This window comes from Ctenopharyngodon idella, chromosome 24, assembly GCF_019924925.1.
Source record: "Ctenopharyngodon idella isolate HZGC_01 chromosome 24, HZGC01, whole genome shotgun sequence".
Classification (NCBI taxonomy): Eukaryota; Metazoa; Chordata; class Actinopteri; order Cypriniformes; family Xenocyprididae; genus Ctenopharyngodon; species Ctenopharyngodon idella.
In genome coordinates this window covers 15,935,935-15,956,372 of record NC_067243.1, presented here as the reverse complement: position 1 = coordinate 15,956,372, position 20,438 = coordinate 15,935,935, and the positions used below count along the sequence as shown (strand labels likewise).

General features: G+C 34.9%; 1 protein-coding gene across 2 annotated transcripts in view; it reads left to right on the top strand.

Moving 5' to 3' along the window:
* The window catches only part of mfge8b (milk fat globule EGF and factor V/VIII domain containing b), a 31,287-nt gene extending 12,245 nt beyond the window's left edge, over positions 1-19,042 (top strand). The window contains exons 4-10 of one of the 2 annotated variants that reach the window (XM_051884106.1): positions 10,991-11,104; positions 11,340-11,521; positions 11,601-11,756; positions 13,430-13,574; positions 15,042-15,244; positions 16,498-16,653; positions 18,325-19,042. In XM_051884106.1, coding sequence (XP_051740066.1) covers positions 10,991-11,104; positions 11,340-11,521; positions 11,601-11,756; positions 13,430-13,574; positions 15,042-15,244; positions 16,498-16,653; positions 18,325-18,468 — 1,100 coding nt within the window. In that variant the 3' untranslated portion in view covers positions 18,469-19,042. The remainder of the gene's footprint in view (positions 1-10,990; positions 11,105-11,339; positions 11,522-11,600; positions 11,757-13,429; positions 13,575-15,041; positions 15,245-16,497; positions 16,654-18,324) is intronic. The other variant, XM_051884107.1, reaches the window with a different exon arrangement.
* The last annotated feature ends 1,396 nt before the right edge of the window (positions 19,043-20,438 follow it).

Sequence of the window (20,438 nt, the reverse complement as noted above, 5' to 3'; positions counted from 1 at the left end):
AAAATCTGACCCCCCCCTTCACTACCATTATAAGGCTTGAAAGAGCCAGGATATTTTTTTTAAATATATCTCCGATTGTGTTCGTCTGAAAGAACATATACATATACACCAAGGATGGCTTGAGGGTGAGTAAATCATGGGATAATTTTCTTTTTTGGGTGAACTATCTCTTTAAAAGTGGGGTCACATTAGCAAAATTTTGCCTACAAAAAACGTCCATATTGTCAATAGTGCAGCAATGCATGAAGCACTTCTCTCACATAAGTCACTTTCAATTCAAGCAGCTTTCTATTGGTCAACACAGTGAATTCTTGTGTTGTTATCCAAAATGGATTCCTATTAAAATTCCCATAAAATTTTGCAGAGTAAATGTGACCACACCTTAACAGTGAATAAGTTGCTCAGATATTATTTTGCTTTAGAAAAGCCAATATTGTAAAAGATATATAAATAAATAGGATTATAGTGCATTTTTAACATGTTTTATGCTCTGTATATAAAGCAAAAATAGTCTCAGAGCTGAAACTCTAATTACAGCTACGCTTAGGCTGTTTATGTGAGCAGTTTGAATGTTGAATACTGGTTGACATTTTATATTCATGCAAGTTTTATTTAGCTTTTTTTTTTTTTTTTTAAACTTTGACTGGTCATAGCTCTGATGCGAAGACAGTTTTGATACTGTATCGCTGAAAGTGTTTAGTAGAAGTTATAGTTTTTTTGCACAGCAAGGAGATTGCATCACATGCAGCTGTTCTCTTCACAAATGTGTGACTAATTATTTCACCAAGTACTGTGGTCTGCGTCAATCCCGAAAGCTCTCTGAATGTAATGAGGGCAGATGGTCGAATTTCCGCTATGTTAACAGATGCAAGTGTTAAGACAGCAGAGAACCGCTTCAATCTCTGCTGTCGTCTGCCGTTGGCTGACAGGCGAACAGACCTACAGCCCTCAGCACAAAACACCACAACAAACAGACAAGTCATGACTGCGTAGCCATTCACAGAGTCCCACATTTTAGACAAATAACATAAGCATGATCCTAAAATGCAACACGATTGTTATCAAATCAACATGACATGCATTCACAATCAATTTTACTTCCATAATCTGCATTATTTCTAAGCTTGGTGATGTCAGGCATAAAGTAAATTTAAGGAGGAGAAAGATTACGAAGACATTTGTCTCTTTGGAATAATTTGCATTGAAGAATAGTTCATAGTAAGATCAGAAACATGTTCAAGCAGTTCACAGTGATCTGCATGTTTATTAATTTAATAATCGATTGCTTATTTTCTTATGTTGATGAATTATGACACTGTTTACTGTATCGTTTACTATACTGTTGTATATTGTTGCAAGAGTACACATTTTAACCCTCTTATCTTTTTGAATGAGCAGCTGGAATAAGTAAAGCATAGACATTTCAAAGTAAGAGTCTCAGTGGATCTCGGCTTATTTATAATTAAAAGTTCCTCATTATACATAAAATCTTTTTTGGTGATTATTGGCATTTTGGTTACACAAACAATTGTATCTGCCATTTAATTCAACATAAACTCTTGTAGCTTCTCTCTGGGCCGGTTTAAAACTTTAAAATCTGAGATACATGATTTTTTTTTTTTTTTATGTGTTTGTTCCATATGGATATACGGTATTAGTTTTATTTGTGCAGGTCTTAAAAAATCTGCAGAATCCCTGTTAAGAAAATAAAAAATAAAAAAGGTAATTGCGACATTTTATCTCACAATTCTGACTTTTTTTCTTGCAATTGCGAGTTTATATCTCAGACTTTTTTTCTCAGAATTAGTCAGAATTGCTTGATATAGTCAATATTGCGAGTTATAAAGTCAGAATTGCTTGATATAGTCAGAATTGCGTGATAAAGTCAGAATTGCGAGTGATAAAGTCAGAATTGCGATATATATAGTCAGAATTGCGTGATAAAGTCAGAATTGCGATATATATAGTCAGAATTGCGTGATAAAGTCAGAATTGCGAGTTATAAAGTCAGAATTGTGTGATAAAGTCAGAATTGTGAGTTATAAAGTCAGAATTGCGTGATAAAGTCAGAATTGCGAGTTATAAAGTCAGAATTGCGAGATATAGTCAGAATTGCGAGTTATAAAGTCAGAATTGCGAGATATAGTCAGAATTTCGAGTTATATGTCAGAATTGCGAGTTATAAAGTCAGAATTGCTTGATATAGTCAGAATTGCAAGTTATAAAGTCAGAATTGCTTGATATAGTCAGAATTGAGAGTTATAAAGTCAGAATTGCTTGATATAGTCAGAATTGCAAGTTATAAAGTCAGAATTGTGAGATATAAAGTCAGAATTGCTTGATATAGTCAGAATTGCAAGTTATAAAGTCAGAATTGTGAGATATAAAGTCAGAATTGCTTGATATAGTCAGAATTGAGAGTTATAAAGTCAGAATTGCTTGATATAGTCAGAATTGCAAGTTATAAAGTCAGAATTGTGAGATATAAAGTCAGAATTGCTTGATATAGTCAGAATTGAGAGTTATAAAGTCAGAATTGTGAGATATAAAGTCAGAATTGCTTGATATAGTCAGAATTGAGAGTTATAAAGTCAGAATTGCTTGATATAGTCAGAATTGCAAGTTATAAAGTCAGAATTGTGAGATATAAAGTCAGAATTGCTTGATATAGTCAGAATTGCAAGTTATAAAGTCAGAATTGTGAGATATAAAGTCAGAATTGCTTGATATAGTCAGAATTGAGAGTTATAAAGTCAGAATTGCTTGATATAGTCAGAATTGCAAGTTATAAAGTCAGAATTGTGAGATATAAAGTCAGAATTGCTTGATATAGTCAGAATTGAGAGTTATAAAGTCAGAATTACTTGATATAGTCAGAATTGCATGATAAAGTCATTATTGCGAGTTATAAAGTCAGAATTGCGAGTTATACAGTCAGAATTGCAAGTTATACAGTCAGAATTGCGAGTTATAAAGTCAGAATTGCTTGATGTAGTCAGAATTGCGAGTTATAAAGTCAGAATTGCAAGTTATAAAGTCAGAATTGCGAGTTATAAAGTCAGAATTGTGAGATATAAAGTCAGAATTGCTTGATATAGTCAGAATTGAGAGTTATAAAGTCAGAATTACTTGATATAGTCAGAATTGCAAGTTATAAAGTCAGAATTGCAAGTTATAAAGTCAGAATTGCGAGTTATACAGTCAGAATTGCGTGATATAAAGTCATAACTCACAATTGTGAGTTTAAATCTCGCAATTCTGAGAAATAATAGTCAGAATTGTGAGGTAAAAAGTTGCAAATACCTTTTTTATTTTTTTATTTAGTGGCGGAAACAAGCTTCCATAAAATTGGGTCAGTTTTGGTCAACTGTCATTCTCCCATTTTCATTTGCGACTGTTTTTATTCATTATTTTGAAGAGTCTATTTGGATTTCACAGATTTTAACTTGTTTTGTGTGTAAGGAATTAATCTGTGAGAAGAGAAAAGGATAAGCCAGAAATCCTCCCATAATTGAATGTTGCTTTTCCACGCTATACATTTAAGACAGCATGGATTGTTTAGTTCACCACAGAGACTCTTTCAGATTCTCTCTGATTACGGTGGATATTATAGCTTCGGTGCCAGCTTTCTCGCGCTTGATAGCAGGGTTATGATGTTTTGACTGGGTTTTGTATAGCATGCGGGCTCATCTTCAGAGCGCGGCTGGAATGTGGCTAGATTAGAAGGAAGACTATGTTGAATTGACCGTTTAAAAGCTTCTTAATCCCTCAGGGAGACGTTTAAATCATGCTCAGATGATGGCAAAGATTGTGGAGTACGCAAACAAATACACTGCATAGTTTAGTTTAGTGCCAAACATAGTGGCAGCACAAATTAAAATATGACTGTAGCGTAGCACACCCACACTGTCGCACACTAGCCCTGTTGCTGGGGTAAAATGCAAGTGGAGGAGGCAAAGTAAATGAAGTCCGCACACATCCTCTGCTCTCAGCTGGCAGAAATGTTTCACTGACAGCATGAAATTGGTCTGAAAGCCCTGCAAGAGGCCATGAAATCTGTGTCAAAAGCTTTTATGCAGTGGAGCACTGGTCACATTAGCTGTGGTGATTGAAATAGAAACCTGCTATAGGGTTTAAATGCAGAGTCAGTGCCTCTTTTGTGTGTCTGCAAGTAAGTCGAAGAGTTAACGAAGCGCTCAATTCTTGCATCTGAAGCTATCTAGCTAAATTGGTGCTGCCCTTCTGCCACTACGGTGTAATTTCCTTATTTTCCACTGAATAAGAGCTTGTTTTCTCACTCAAATTTCACGCCTCTAATTTCTCGCCTCTAATTGCTGTATTTTTCTCAACTAGTGTCTTTATTTTCTTTTTTTTCTCACCAATCTTTTTCGCAAATGCAGTCAAGGGATTTTAATGGCTGTTTAGAGCTTTAGCGTAAAGCAGTTCTTCTCAAACTGTAGTCCACAGCAGTTATTTTACCATTATTTATATACTGCTATATTTATTAATATTTTGAATTAGCTTTTGTCTTTATATTTTTAGTTTTCATTTGAATTTCAGTTTAAATTTCGTATTTAAATTTTAAAAAATGTTTATTTAGCTTGAATTTATTTCGTTTTAGTAATTTTTTACTTACTTATTTCAGTTTTTCATTTTCTAATTTTCTTAAAGTTTTTTTAAGTTTAAATATTTATATTTATTTTATTTCAGCTTTATTTCAATTAATGAAAACTATTTTTAATATTTAGTTTAATTTTAGTTAATAACAAAACTGGTCCACAGACCATGGCTGATTAAAAATACACCTAAATAAATCAAATATAAGTGACAATTGACAAAAAACATTGGATTTATTGATTAAATCATCTTCTCATCGATGTTTCTGACTGACTGTACTTATGTGTCATTCAGATCATTTAACAAAATGTCTACAGCTTATTTTGGATGGTTTAGAAAGCGACCAATAGGTGTTTGTTTTGTGACAAGTTTAGTGACAAATAGGTGTAGATTATGCTGAAAGAGAATAAATACATAAACATAATGGTGTGGCAGACTTTACGAACAATTGTTCAAAAAACAGAAGAAAAAAAACGTAAAATGTGCATACACTGTAAAAAAAAATTATTTTCATGATTTGTTATCAGCACATTTTTTCTTTTGTCAAATCAACTTGGATAATTAATGTGGTTCAGATAACATAATATTTTGAGTTTCTGTTGATTAAACCAATTGCCTTCATTAACTCAAATTTTTAATTTCAATGAACTCAATTTAAAGGCAACCATGTAACTTATTTTTTTAAGTTAAACCAATAATTCTTATTTACAGTGTAGACTCTTTTTGTTCATAGACTCGATGTGTAGCGAGTGTATTGTAGGGAGGCCATTTCAAGACAACATCACAGAATCAGCAAGTCATAAAAGCTTTCCTTTGTTCCTTCCCAGCGTGCTTGAGTCTTTTCTCTTGGATGCCCCAATTTCACTGTCACATGTGGAAGTAGAGATCTGCTGATCTTGCATTTTATTGATTTGGATTATGTTGCAACTGACATAAGATTGTGTTTCACATTATGTAGCTAGATATCGATGTTCTCAGAGTAATACAATACACTACTGTGTTGAACGGCTTCTCCAGCTGTGCCCCACAGTGATTCAATACTTCACAATAGCATTAGGGATAACAGTTAGCATTTTACGGTTTTACAAGTTTCTAGGCCTGAAGAAGAAGGAACTTGAACTAAAAGGGTCTCAAATCTTAATGCTAGTATTTGGTCCAATGCTAAAGCCCATCTATAGCCTCCTTTACTTACAGGGTTGCCAACTTTAGTTACCTGGCTGGAGTGAGATTTTGATGATGTGCTGAATCAATGATATGGTCCTATTTGAGGATTCAAGGATCCAACCATTCATTTAATTTTGTCTAAATGCAAATTATCCAAATACCTAAGCCTCTAATGTCTTACTTTACGCACTTTTTAGCTAGCTAGCTAATATTACCAGCCAGTCAGATTTCTTACTGACTAATTCATTAAAAAAAATTAACATTATCTTTATAAGATAAAATTATTTTTGTATGCTCTACATTTACCTCATATGACGTGGTAAGAGGCTCAAATTAAATGAATACAAGTCTCTTTAAAGTTCAATTTGGGTCGTTTCTCTCCCTCAGTGCATTTTGCTCTGTGGTCTTTACCATTTTTAAATGTGTCTTTTATCTTACAAATGTGTTTTTCACTTCTGTAAGTGACATTACTGACAGAGGTTGTCTTGTTACTTGGCGTGAGATTTAGTTGGCAACCCTGTAGTTATCAACAGACTATATTAAAAGCCACTCAACTGTTTAAATTTAAGTCGCAAATTAGCTTCCAAGTTCATAATGATGCAGTTAGTGGTTAGGTAGTTGACATTAAATGCTTTTGGAAAGATGACTTCTAAAAACATTGCTAATTAGCTTGTTAGTGGTTAAACACATTATAGAGTTGATAATGTTAGCATTAGCATTTAGCATTTGGGTAGTTAACATGTAAGACTTTTGGAAAGCTGATGATGTTTGCATTTTTATCATGTCACATCATAATTTAGAGAATACATGATTTATGCAACGAACAAAAAAAAAGCTTGAAACAAATGCACATTGAATCAACTAGATCATTTTAAATCAGTCCAACACGAGCTGACTGTAACTGCTCTTAACACTTATAAGGGAAGTGTTGCTCGCTGACCTCTGGAGCTTTGGAAGTGTTTCAGTATGTCTGAGCACTGCTTTGGCACTGGACTGCTGTGACCGGTCACACCCAGTCACGCTCCATCTGCACACACCAGATAATCCCCTTGATTTCCTTCAGTTTTGCTGGAATGTTCTATTCCAGAGTTTCTTTTTTTTCTGATTGGTGCCATTTTACAGCTGAAATCCATGACTGTTTTTTTCTCTCAATTTAATGTTTTTTTCCCTCAAAACATATAGTAAAGACCAGAGTCATCATGTTGACCTTTTAATTATTCCCAAGCATGTTGGTGATTTGATGTAGCCCTGTTGCTCATAAGTGGATTAGGAACTTCATCAGGTCTGCTGTCAGATGGTATATCCTCTTAATGAATGACTGTAAAGATCCAGTCGTGCTATTATTATTCTGCATCATATATGTGGGTTTTCTTTATGTGCTCTCAATTCCAGGTCACAGAACATATTGAATTGAAAACCTTATGACAAGCTTCCTGCCCTTTATTTTTTATATCTACCTTCTGGACACCTGTACAACATTATTGCTGTTAACTAAAATGGTTCTTGAAACAGCAATTTTCGAAGACTGTAAACATTAAGGAAAATCCATGATTAGTTCTTCACATAACTGTCAAAACCAAATAGCCCAGTTGGAATTACAAATGCAATGCACATACAGTAGCTCATACTGAGTACCAAGTTGGCACTGTATAGCCAAACAAACTTTACAATAAAAAAGAAATATTCTAATTGGAAAAATGAAATTTTTTGTAAAAAAACTAATGAATGAAACCATATACATATACAGGTGCATCTCAATAAATGAGAAATATTATGAAAAAGTTATTTTTTTTTTCTGTAATTTAATTAAAAAAGTAAAACTTAAATATATTCTAGATTTTATTAGACAAAGTCAAATATTTCCAGACTTTTTTCTTTTCATTTTGATGATTATAGCTTGCTGCTCAACAAAATAAAATAAAAAATCAGTATCTCAAATTATTAGAATATTTAATTTCAAGTTCTATTAAATTATCATTCTCAGGGTATAAATACTGGGTTTAGGTCAGTAATCCCAACAGCAGTTAATGGGGAAGTCTGCTGACTTGACAGTTGTCTAGAAGACGATCATCAAGACCCTCTACAATGAGGGTAAGCCACAGAGGGTCGTTGCTGAAAGAGCTGGCTGTTCGCAGAGTGCTGTGCCTAAGCATATTCATGGAAAGTTGACTGGAAAGAAAAAGTGTGGTAGGAAAAGGTGTACAAGTGAAAGGAAGGACCGCAGGCTTGAGAAGATTGTCAGGCGAAGCCGATTTAAGAACTTAGGAGAGCTTCAAAAGGAGTGGACTGAAGCTGGAGTCAGCGCATGAAGAGCCACCGCACACAGACGTCTTCAGGAAATGGGCTACAACTGTCACATTCCACGTACCAAGACACTTCTGAACCAAAGACAACGTCAGAAGCGTCTTACCTGGGCTAAGGAGAAAAAGAACTGGACTGTTGCTCAGTGGTCCAAAGTCCTCTTTTCAGATGAAAGTAAATTTTGCATTTCATTTGGAAATCAAAGTCCCAGAGTCTGGAGGAAGAGTGGAGAGGCACAGAAATCTTGCTTGAAGTCCAGTGTGAAGTTGATCAGTCAGTGATGATTTGGGCTGCCATGTCATCTGCTGGTGTTGGTCCACTGTGTTTTCTGAAGTCCACAGTCAACGCAGCTGTATACCAGGAAATTTTAGAGCACTTCATGCTTCCTTCTGCTGACGAGCTTTATGGAGATGCTAATTTCATTTTCCAGCAGGATTTGGCACCTGCCCACACTGCCAAAGGTACCAAAAGCTGGTTCAATGACCATGGTGTTACTGTGCTTGATTGGCCAGCAAGCTCGCCTGACCTGAACCTCATAGAGAATCTATGGGGTATTGTCAAGAGGGAGATGAGAGACACCAGACCCAACAATGCAGATGAGCTGAAGGCCGCTATCAAAGCAACCTGGGCTTCCATTACACCTGAGCAGTGCCACAGGCCTCCATGCCACGCTGCATTGATGCAGTAATTCATGCAAAAGGAGGCCCAACTAAGTATTGAGTGCATAGAAATGAACATACTTTTCAGAAGCCTGACATTTCTGTTTAAAATATCCTTTTTTTTTATTGATCTTATGAAGTATTCTAATTTATTGAGATAGTGAATTGGTGGGTTTTTGTTAAACGTGAGCCAAAATCATCACAATTAAAAGAACCAAAAACTTAAAGTACTTCAGTCTGTGTGCATTGAATTTATTTAAAACACGAGTTCCACAATTTGAGTTGAATTACTGAAATAAATGAACTTTTCCACGACATTCTGATTTATTGAGATGCACCTGTGTGTGTGTGTGTGTGTGTGTGTGTGTGTGTATTTTTATATATATATATATATATATATATATATATAATATATTACAGTTGTGCTAAAAATTATTCATACCCTTAGTAAATATGACCAAAGAAGGCTGTGAAAATAAATCTGCATCGTTAATCATTTTGATCTTTTATTTTAAAAATCTACAAAAATCCAACCTTTCATTGGAGAATAATAATTTTAAATGGGGGGAAAATCTCATTATAAAAGAAATGTTTTTCTCTGATACACATTGCTTACAATTAATCATACCCTTTTATTCAATACTTTTTGCAACCTCCTTTTGCCAAGATAACAGCTCTGAGTCTTCTCCTATAATGCCTGATGAGTTTGGAGAACACCTGACAAGAGATCAGAGACCATTCCTCCATACATAATCTCTCCAGATCCTTCTGATTCCCAGCTCCATGTTGGTGCTTCTTCTCTTCAGTTCACTCCATTCATTTTCTTTAGGGTTCAGGTCAGGGGACTGGGACGGCCATGGCAGAAGCTTGGTTTTGTGCTCAGTGACCCATTTTTGTGTTGATTTTGATGTTTGTTTTGGATCATTGTCCTGTTGGAAAAAGCTAATTTTTTGTTTCATCTGACCATAGAACATTTGAAAAGTAACTGACACTACTGGAACTTCAAACGGGATGGGTTCTATGGTCAGATGAAACAAAAAATTAGCTTTTTTAGCAGCAAACACTTAAGATGGGTTTGGTGCACACAGGGGTAAAAAGTACCCCATGTGTACAATGAAATATACGGCTGTATCTTTAATGTTGTGAGCCTATTTTTCTGCCGGAGGTCCTGGACATCTTGTTCAGATACATGGAATAATGGATTCTATCAAATACCAACAGATAAAAAATCAAAACCTGACTGTCCCTGTTAGAAGTCATATAATGGGCTGTGGTTGGATCTTCCAACAGGACAATGATCCAAAACAAACATCAAAATCAACACAAAAATGGGTCACTGAGCTCAAAACCAAGCTTCTGCCATGGCCGTCTCAGTCCCCTGACCTGAACCCTAAAGAAAATGAGTGGAGTGAACTGAAGAGAAGAAGCACCAACATGGAGCTGGGAATCTGAAGGATCTGGAGAGATTCTGCATGAAGGAATGGTCTCTGATCTCTTGTCAGGTGTTCTCCAAACTCATCAGGCATTATAGGTGAAGACTCAGAGCTGTTATCTTGGCAAAAGGAGGTTGCAAAAAGTATTGAATAAAAGGGTATGATTAATTGTAAGCAATGTGTATCAGAGAAAAACATTTATTTCATAATGAGATTTTTCCCCTCATTTAAAATTATTATTCTCCAATGAAAGGTTGGATTTTTGTAGATTTTTAAAATAAAAGATCAAAATGATTAACGATGCAGATTTATTTTCACAGCCTTCTTTGGTCATATTTACTAAAGGTATGAATAATTTTTACCACAACTGTGTGTGTATATATATATATATATATATTTCAGAGATATTTTTGAGATGTTTTTGTATTTTTAATAAAGAAATAGTTTTATTTGGTGACATATGTTTGCTTAAAGGAAACCAATGAGGTCAAAAAAAGAAATATGTCTTATCAAAAGGAGGGTATCAGAATAAAAAAAAAAGCCTGTTCAATAAATTTTTCTAAATGAGGGTGACTATAATGATTTTTTTAATGTTCTGAACTTCATAGGCAGCCATTTTTGCAGAATAAATATGTATATTAGATATATTATCTTTTGAAACACTGTTTCTTTAGATGATATATTTTACTTACCTCAGACCATTGTAGAAGTTGCTAGTGAGCGCCACCTAGAGGTCACAAAGCTTTGCTTTTGATAACTTTGGTCTGGAAAAGCCTAGTTTTGATGAGCTTCACAGAAACCTTATGATTCCTACAGATGTGAACGACTGTGCTGGCCAGCCCTGTCAGAACGGAGGCATCTGTCGAGATCTTGACGGCGATTTCACCTGTAAATGTCCCTCACCCTATGTGGGAAAGCACTGCCAACTGCGTAAGTAAGACATTGCCAGTACACACATGTACAGCTCCTGTACGCAAACTGTTTTTCGCTTTATTTCCTCCACATATTTGGCTTTTCAATTGGTGACTTCATTCAGCACACAATGTCTGTGTCTCTCCCCTGTGAATGCGGTCATCACACTGTTTATCCATCTGTCTGTCGCACCGTAAGCCTGTTTGTCTCCTGAGTGCTTGAATGTTTGCTAATATCTGGCTCTGGTTCCCAGGATGCATCTCTCTGCTGGGAATGGAAGGAGGAGGCATCGCCGAGTCTCAGATCTCTGCCTCCTCTGTGTACTACGGCATTCTGGGACTGCAGCGCTGGGGGCCCGAGCTGGCCCGACTGAATAACAAGGGACTTGTTAATGCTTGGACCTCTGCGACACATGACAAGAACCCCTGGATAGAGGTAATCCAGTATGTTCAGTTTGGACCCTGATTATTATCTGCATTTGCCCAAAATTGACCCATTTAATCACTTATTTTAGATCAACCTACAGAGGAAGATGCGTTTCACTGGCATCATTACCCAAGGTGCCAGTCGCATGGGCACTGCCGAGTTCATCAAAGCGTTCAAGGTGGCGTCCAGTTTGGATGGGCGAACCTATACCATGTACAGACTCGAAGGCCAGAGCAAAGACTTGGTGATAATTCAGTATTTTATTTTATTTTATTTTATTTTATTTTATTACTTGTGGCTGTTTGGTTTGGGCTTTGTGGTTTAAAGTAGTCAGTGGTCAGTTGTAGTTGTTGAAAAATTTATAAAATCATTTTCACTTTTAAAAATCAAAAGAGTTTGAGTATTTCACTAATTGTTTAGATCAACTTAATTTTAAAGGGGTCCTATTAAGCTTTTTTTTTTTTCACACTTTTTTTACTGTAATGAAAAAACTGCAAAGTTAGAAAGCACAAAGTCACTCTAAAAGGGAGTTATTCTCTATATCAGTTTGCACTGTTTCCGAACTCCCTGAGTTACTGACAGACTGGGAAGAGAGGTGCTGCAACTATGTAAATTATCTGAAAAATAATGTTTTTTGAACATTCAAGCATGAAAACCTATTCTTATAGACCCCAAAAACAAAATCAAGACTTTGTAAAAGGGCATAATAGGTCCCCTTTTAAAGGGTTAGTTCACCCAAAAAATGAAAATTCCCATCATTTATTACTCATCCTCATGTCGTTCCACACCCGTAAGATCTTCATTCATCTTCAGAACACAAATTAAGATATTTTTCATAAAATCCGATGGCTCAGTGAGGCCTCCATTGCCAGCAAGACAATTTACACTTTCAGTGCCCAGAAAGCTACTAAAGACATATTTAAAACAGTTCATGTGACTACAGTGGTTCAACCTTAATGTTTTGAAGCGTCGAGAATACTTTTTGTGCGCCAAAAATAACAAAATAACGACTTTATACAACAATATCTAGTGATGGGCAATTTCAAAACACTGCTTCATGAAGCTTCGAAGCTTTACAAATCTTTAGTTTCGAATCAGTGGTTCGGAGCATGTATCAAACTGCCAGTCACATCCCCCAGTGGTGAACCACTGAAATTTCGAAACACTTATGACGTAACGATTTTTACTGAAATCACGTGACTTTGGCAGTTTGATACACGCTCCGAACCACTGATTCGAAACAAATGATTCGTGAAGCTTCATGAAGCAGTGTTTTGAAATCGCCCATCACTAGATGTTGAATAAAGTCATTATTTTGGTTATTTGGCGCACAAAAAGTATTCTCAACGCTTCAAAACATTAAGGTTGAACCACTGTAGTCACATGAACTGTTTTAAATATGGCTTTAGTAGCTTTCTAAGCATTTGAAAGTGTTAATTATCTTGCTGTCAATGGAGGCCTCACTGAGCCATCGGATTTGATCAAAAATATCTTAATTTGTGTTCAGAAGATGAATGAAGGTCTTACAGGTGTGAAACGACATGAGGGTGAGTAATTAATGACAGAATTTTCATTTTTGGGTGAACTAATCCTTTAACATGTAGTAATAATTAATATTTTTAGGTTGGTTTTTTTTACAGTTTAAGAACTAAAGTTTGGGTCTGGGACAAGGGTAAACAATACATTTAATACATAATAGGTGTTTGAAAAGTTGAAAATTAAGGCATTATAAATGGTTTCCAAGTCAGTTTTAACGTAATCTTCATATAACAACAAATCTGTTCATAAAATCATATTATTGGGACATAACAGTGCCCAAATATATTAATTCAATTAGTATTCTTCAAATGTTTCATAACCTGTAATTATATGATAATCTCTGAAAAACTAATAAATGTATACATTTCTGTTCTACAGATCTTCGTTGGTAATATGGACAATGATGGGACAAAGACTAATTTGTTCGACCCTCCAATCATAGCTCAGTTCATACGAATTGTTCCTGTTGTGTGTCGTAAAGCCTGTACTCTGAGAATGGAGCTGGTGGGCTGTGAACTCAACGGTAAAGTCCCAGCAATATTTTTGCATGTTTATACATTCCTATGAATAGATTTAAGGGAGCCAAAAGACAAAACAACTCCACTAGAATATGGTAATACTGCTGTGGTTTTATGGAAGAAAAAGTGAGTAAGCATGCAGCATCACAATTTGCACAATTTCCTGCTCGTCTTCATTTGAGGTCAACTCAAGGACCGCAGTCCTATTTGGCGAAAGGAACAAAGTCGCATCTCTCCAAACCGGGACTCTAGCCAATAAACGTTCTGAGCATAAAGCTCTCAGATTTTGACTTATTTAGCATGTGACACAATTTTGAGCCGATTATAGTGATGATGAATCGCACTGGTTAATTTGTGTGGTATGTGCTTGGTACATTTCGTTCTTGTTTTCTGCTAGTGTTTAAGAAACATCAAGTCTGTTCATGATGTATTAACTTGGTAACACTTTACAATAAGGTCCCATTTGTTAACATTAGTTAATGTATTAACTAACATGAACTAACAATAAGCAATACATTTGTTACTGTTTTTATTAATCTTTGTTAATGTTAGTTCATAAAAATCAAGCTGTTCATTTTGTTCATGTTAGTTCACAGTGCATTAACTATTGTTAACAAATACAACATTTGATTTCCATAATGTATTAGTAAATGTTGAAATGAATATTAACTAAGATTAATAAATTCTGTAGAAGTATAGTTCATGTTAACTAAAGTAGTTAACTAATGATCTAATGAAATCTTATTGTAAAGTGTTAGCATTAATTTTAACTGACATTTTATTTTATATTATATTAGTAACAATTTTACATGAAATTAACTTGATAAATTGGTAAATTATACATTTTTTGTAATTTATTATAAAATGTATAATTTATTAATTATACAATTTATAATAAATTACAAAAAAAAGCAAATTTTACAATAAGTATAAAATTAGTTTATATGTATACATTTTAATACATTAATAAATTTTAAAATAATATATATTTTTAAATAAATTATATAATAAATTATTAAATTAATTATACATTTTAATGGCCGATATTAAAATATATTATTATAATATTATATATATTATATGCACTATTATTACAATAATATACTATATTATTTTGTCTAAATGCATGAACAAGTGCATCCCTACACGAAAGTCTAATTTATATTCGTTAAAATGGTGCAAAATGTCAATGTTTTATTCACAGTATTGCCCACTTGACTGTTCCATCTGTGTCTCTCAGACTGTCCATCACAGCAGCATGCATGCTTCACAAACTGCCGGCTCTCGCCTGCATGTGCTTCGCACACACATCCCATCACAAACAGCATCTTGCCACTCACCTGCATGAAACTCGCTCTCGATTCACTCTGAGCTGATGTGGTTTGTGCCGCTTGTGCTGACACGCTTCCCATCCATCTCTCTGCCACTTCTTGTCCCCGCCCCCTCCCTCTTTCTGTTGTCTCACTTCACAGTGTATTTGAACACGACAGGTTGCTCCGAGCCGCTAGGTATCAAGTCACGGCTGATCGATGACAGGCAGATGACGGCTTCCAGCTCTTTCCGCACCTGGGGGATCGAGGCATTCACCTGGCACCCACATTACGCTCGTCTGGACAAGCAGGGCAAGACTAACGCCTGGACAGCAGCCACCAATGACCGCTCAGAGTGGCTGCAGGTGAGATGACAGACTTGTAAGGCTGTAAAGGGTCAAATATGTCAAATATTTACATTAACAGCCATGTGTAATGTCTAGAGCAATATCCAGTGTTGGGGAAAGTTACTTTTATAAGTAATGTACTACAATATTGCGCCTAAAAAAGTTACTTTTTATGGAAAGTAATGAGTTGCATTACTTTTGCATTACTTTTTCTCATCTGGGCTGGGCTTGCTTTAAAAGTTATTCTATTTTTGGCAAATGTAAAGGCCCTTTCACATCATAAGTGAAATGAATATGTCTCAGACTGAAGGAAATGCAAATTCACACCTGTACAGTAGAGGGCACAGCTCAGACAAGAAAGTTCAGCACTCTTCAAAAACAAAACAAGAAACACAAATGTCATGTTTATCTAAAGTCATTTTTGCTTATTAGTATGGTTGAATTGAATCATCGAAGATCAGCAGCAAAGACATTGGTTAATAAAGTGAGATTAAGTACATAAAGTATATTTGTGTTACTTAACATTGAATTACAGGTTTGCTTAATATTCTGAGTTTGCATTTCACTTTTTTTTATTAATTTTGAGGAAAACTGAATGTTTTTGTCCAAGTGAGATGAGTAAATGTATGTTGCGTTACTTATTTGAAAAAGTAACTCAGATATTTTCCTGTAAATTTAAAAGTAATGCGTTACTTGGAAAAAGTAATCTGATTACGCAACTCAAATTACTTGTAATGCATTACCCCCAACACTGGAAATATCTATGTCTTTAGCTGAATTAAGTTACATTTTAAAGAATTTTGTAGTTTTATTATTTTATAAAGAGGCGATTCGAAAAAAAACTCTTATTGACCCCAAATGGTAGTGTATATATCACTCCAATGTTAAACAAAGTCCGTTTTATTAAGTGGGATTATTACCTGGATACTGTCCATGTTGAGCTTAAGTGTTTTCCCTTCTGTTCCATCTGGCACCGTTTAAATGTTTGCATAGGAAATGAATTCATTCTTGATCGTTGCTTTGGGATGTTAGCACATTTACACATTGGATAACCTTTCTTAGGCTGAACGCAATCGGATTGCCTCAATTTTCAATCTGTACGTTGAAAGCACTGTCCTGGGAGGCCATCATTTACACATATCAGTCCTCTTACAATTATGCAATTACCAGGAGGCCATTAATGAATCTCTCATAGCATGGATGATTATAACTAAATGCCAGTTTTTGATGTAAGACCACTTGCTGAGTTGTTTTTATCTGTCTGTTTTAAGGTGGACCTACTCAGACCAAAGCGCATCACAGGAATCATCACGCAAGGGGCCAAAGACTTTGGCAATGTGCAGTTTGTGTCCGCCTATAAAGTAGCTCACAGTGATGATGGCAAGTACTGGACCATACTCAAAGACGACAAGACAAAAACAGATAAGGTTAGTTTCTAAAAATGATTTAATGCCTCAATTTAAGTCAGCATGAAATCATAATTGACCCTTTGTTACCTAGTTTCTTTTGAATAAAGTCCTTTTCCACACATTAAAAGTTGTGTTTCACTCAAAAACTAGTGTTGTCAAAGTACTGAATTCGGTACCAAGTCGGTCCTGAAATTCCAAAATTGTGACAATACCAGCATTTCCCCCTAGCATTTTGAGCGCAGTTGAGCGAACACCTCTGATTGGCCATTGTGTTCACACCCTCAACAGATACGACTGTGATTGTCAACACTTTAAAAACATGTTGTAAATAGACATCAATGACGCTCTTCACCGAGCGCTTACACAGATACACACCAGAGCGTTTGACAGCAGGCGTCTATCAGTGGATCCCTAAATATATCCTCTGATTGACGGATCCGCTGATAGACACCTTCTTTCAAACGCTCCCGTGTGTATCTGTAAGCACCCAGTGAAGAGCATCACAGATGTCTATTTACAACCAGTTTTTGAAGCGTTGATCATCGTAGCCAATCACAAACCTATCTGTTGAATGCGTGAACACAATGGCCAATCAGAGTTGTTTAGAATATTAACATTTTTAAAATTTCGGTACCGACTTGGTACCGAAGTTGGTAATTTTGACACCCCTACTCCGAACAAATTAATTGCAAATGTTGTTTCATGTTGATTTAAATTTGGTTTGAGACTGGTGTTGTTATTAACTAAAACTATTTTTTTAATACTTTATTTTTGCTTTTATTAACTAAAACTATTAAAAATTGTTTTCGTTAAATGAAATAAAGCTGAAAAAACGATATTAGATGAAAACTTTAGATAAAAATGAAACAAAAATTTGAAATGTTGCCTTGGAAACTAACTGAAATAAAATTAATAAAAAATACAAAATATAAAAATATAAATATATAAAATAATTAATAAAAATATATAATTATTTAAAATAATTAATAAAATATAAAATATAAAAATATAAAATATAAAAAATATAATGATTAAAAGTAAAACTGAAACGAAAATAAATTAAAGCTAAATAGAAATGTTTTTTTAAAACAAAATTATTAAACTTAAAATGTAAAATGAAAACTGAAAATTTTAATAAATACTATAATAGTATAAAAATAATACTAAAATAACAATGACTATGATGTCAATGTGTTCAACATTGGTCTACTTGTAGGATCTGTGAAGTTTAAAACACTTTTATATGCATTTTTATAAAAATTACAAAAAACAAACAAACAAACAAACAAACAAACAAAAACAATCATAAAATATCCTTCCAAACCTATATGGCTGACTTTCTTCTATGGAACACAAAAGATATTTAGAATTTTTGTTTTATTTTTTTCTCCCCAAACAATGAAAGTTAATGGGGACCAATATGTTGTTTTGGACCCCAGTGACTTCCATAGATGGACTAAAAAAGATCTTCAAAATTTCATCTTTTGTGTTCCACAGAAGAAAGAAAGTCATACAGGTTTGGAATGAGATGATGATGATGATGATGATAGAATTTTCGTTTAACAGATTCCGAATCTTTTCTGGCCACGGCATTGGCCGCACATCTTGTGTATATTTTGCTTTCTTTTCCTATCCGTCTATCATGTCCTTGTCTCACCCCATCTATATTTTCTTCTGCTTCACCTGCAGATTTTCCCTGGCAACAGTGACAACAACGTGCACAAAAAGAACGTGTTCGAGCCCCCCTTCTACGCACGATTCGTCCGCATCCTGCCGTGGGCGTGGCATGAACGCATTACCCTGCGAATGGAGCTGCTGGGCTGCGATGAGTAGAACTCCTCCCTCTCCTGCTCTCTTTCTCTCTGATTCTCTCTCTGTCTCTCCTTCTCCTCTTTTATACTTCCCTCCATTCCTTCTTCCCTCAACCACACCTGCACTGCCTCACTCTTAGCAACAGAGGGCAACATCACCACACGACCCTGCACAGCTGGGGGACTGATGTCAACGCAGCCGGCAAAAAACCAAGCTCAAACCCACAGTGTGAAGCATTTAGCATTAAATATTTTGTACTGACGCGAGTCTGACTGCAGTGGCCCTTGAAGATGAAGTCAATGCTAATGTATATTAATGTTTGTTTGCCCTAGATTAGGAAATTAGACATTAGGAAATGGCTTACTTACTGAAGTAAAGAATTACAACCAATTGGAAAGAAGTAATGCTGTACATACCAAATAAGTCACAATTTATTTATTTTCACATGAATCAGTGTGTTAGTTTGGTTGTGAATGCAGTTATATGTTATCTTATGAAGTAGTTTAAAGGGTTAGTTCACCCAAAAATGAATATTCACCCTCATGCCGTTCCACACCCGTAAGACCTTCGTTCATCTTCAGAACACAAATTAAGATATTTTTGATAAAATCCGATGGCTCAGTGAGGCCTTCATTGACAGCAAGATAATTAACACTTTCAATGCCCAGAAAGCTGCTAAAGACATATTTAAAACAGTTCATGTGACTACAGTGGTTCAACCTTAATATTATAAAGCGACGAGAATACTTTTTGTGCACCAAAAAAACAAAATAATGACTTTATTCAACAATATCTAGTGATGGGCGATTTCAAAACACTGCTTCGAAGCTTTACGAATCATTTGTTTCGAACCACTGATTCGAAACAAAAGATTCGTAAAGCTTCGAAGCTTCATAAAGCAGTGTTGAATATTGTTGAATAAAGTCGTTATTTTGTTTGTTTTTTTGGTGCACAAATAGTATTCTCGACGCTTCATAACATTAAGGTTGAACCACTGTAGTCACATGAACTGTTTTAAATATGTTTTTAGTAGCTTTCTGGGCATTTGAAAGTGTAAATTATCTTGCTGGCAATGGAGGCCTCACTGAGTCATCGGATTTCATCAAAAATATCTTAATTTGTGTTCCGAAGATAAACGAAGGTCTTATACGGGTGTAGGAAGACATGAGGGTGAGTAATTGATATCATTTTTGGGTGAACTAACCCTTTAAATTTAGCAAATGATAAAGTCACAAAATATTGTTGTGCTCTATGCTAATTTGTATATTATATAATGATAGTTGCCATTTGATCATTTGTTTCTTCTTTGAAAAAATATTTGCTTTAAATCAACTACATTTTTTTTAACTAGACTAATCCATTTTTTTTAAAACCTCATCACACCTAAATATGAAATGTGACAGTCAATCATCTATTATTATTTGATCAGTTTTGGTGTAAATTTGATGCCTTGGCCAGAGCTGCCACGGATCTCAGGTGCAGTTAAATCAATTGCAGTGTGCTACTGAATTTTATTTTTTATTTTATTCCAGCATAATTCTGAAATAAAACACATTTTTTGGTACAAAAAAAGTACTCTTAAAAACCAAAGTGGTCTCATTTGTTTCTAATTATGACGTTAGCAAATGTGTAAACTTTATTTTTTTTGTTTCTAATTATGACATTAGCAAATGTGTAAACTTTATTTTTTTATAAGCTTTGACGTACCCCGTCACTAGCTTGGTCACATAATAAGATGCGGGGACGGGTGCAAATCTAATTTAGAATAATTTCTACGGTGGCACTGAATCTCTGATATGACCGTCCAATCTACATAATGTTTTCAAAATGATGCATTGTGACCCCCCCACCCCAACCCATCCACTCGAATAAATTTACAATTTTGGGCTTGTGCAATATGATATGAGTATTAATATTAATGGAGCTTTATATATGGGCAGTATTTCTCTGAGAGATTTTCTGAGAAGAATTGAAGTGGTATTCAAGGTAAC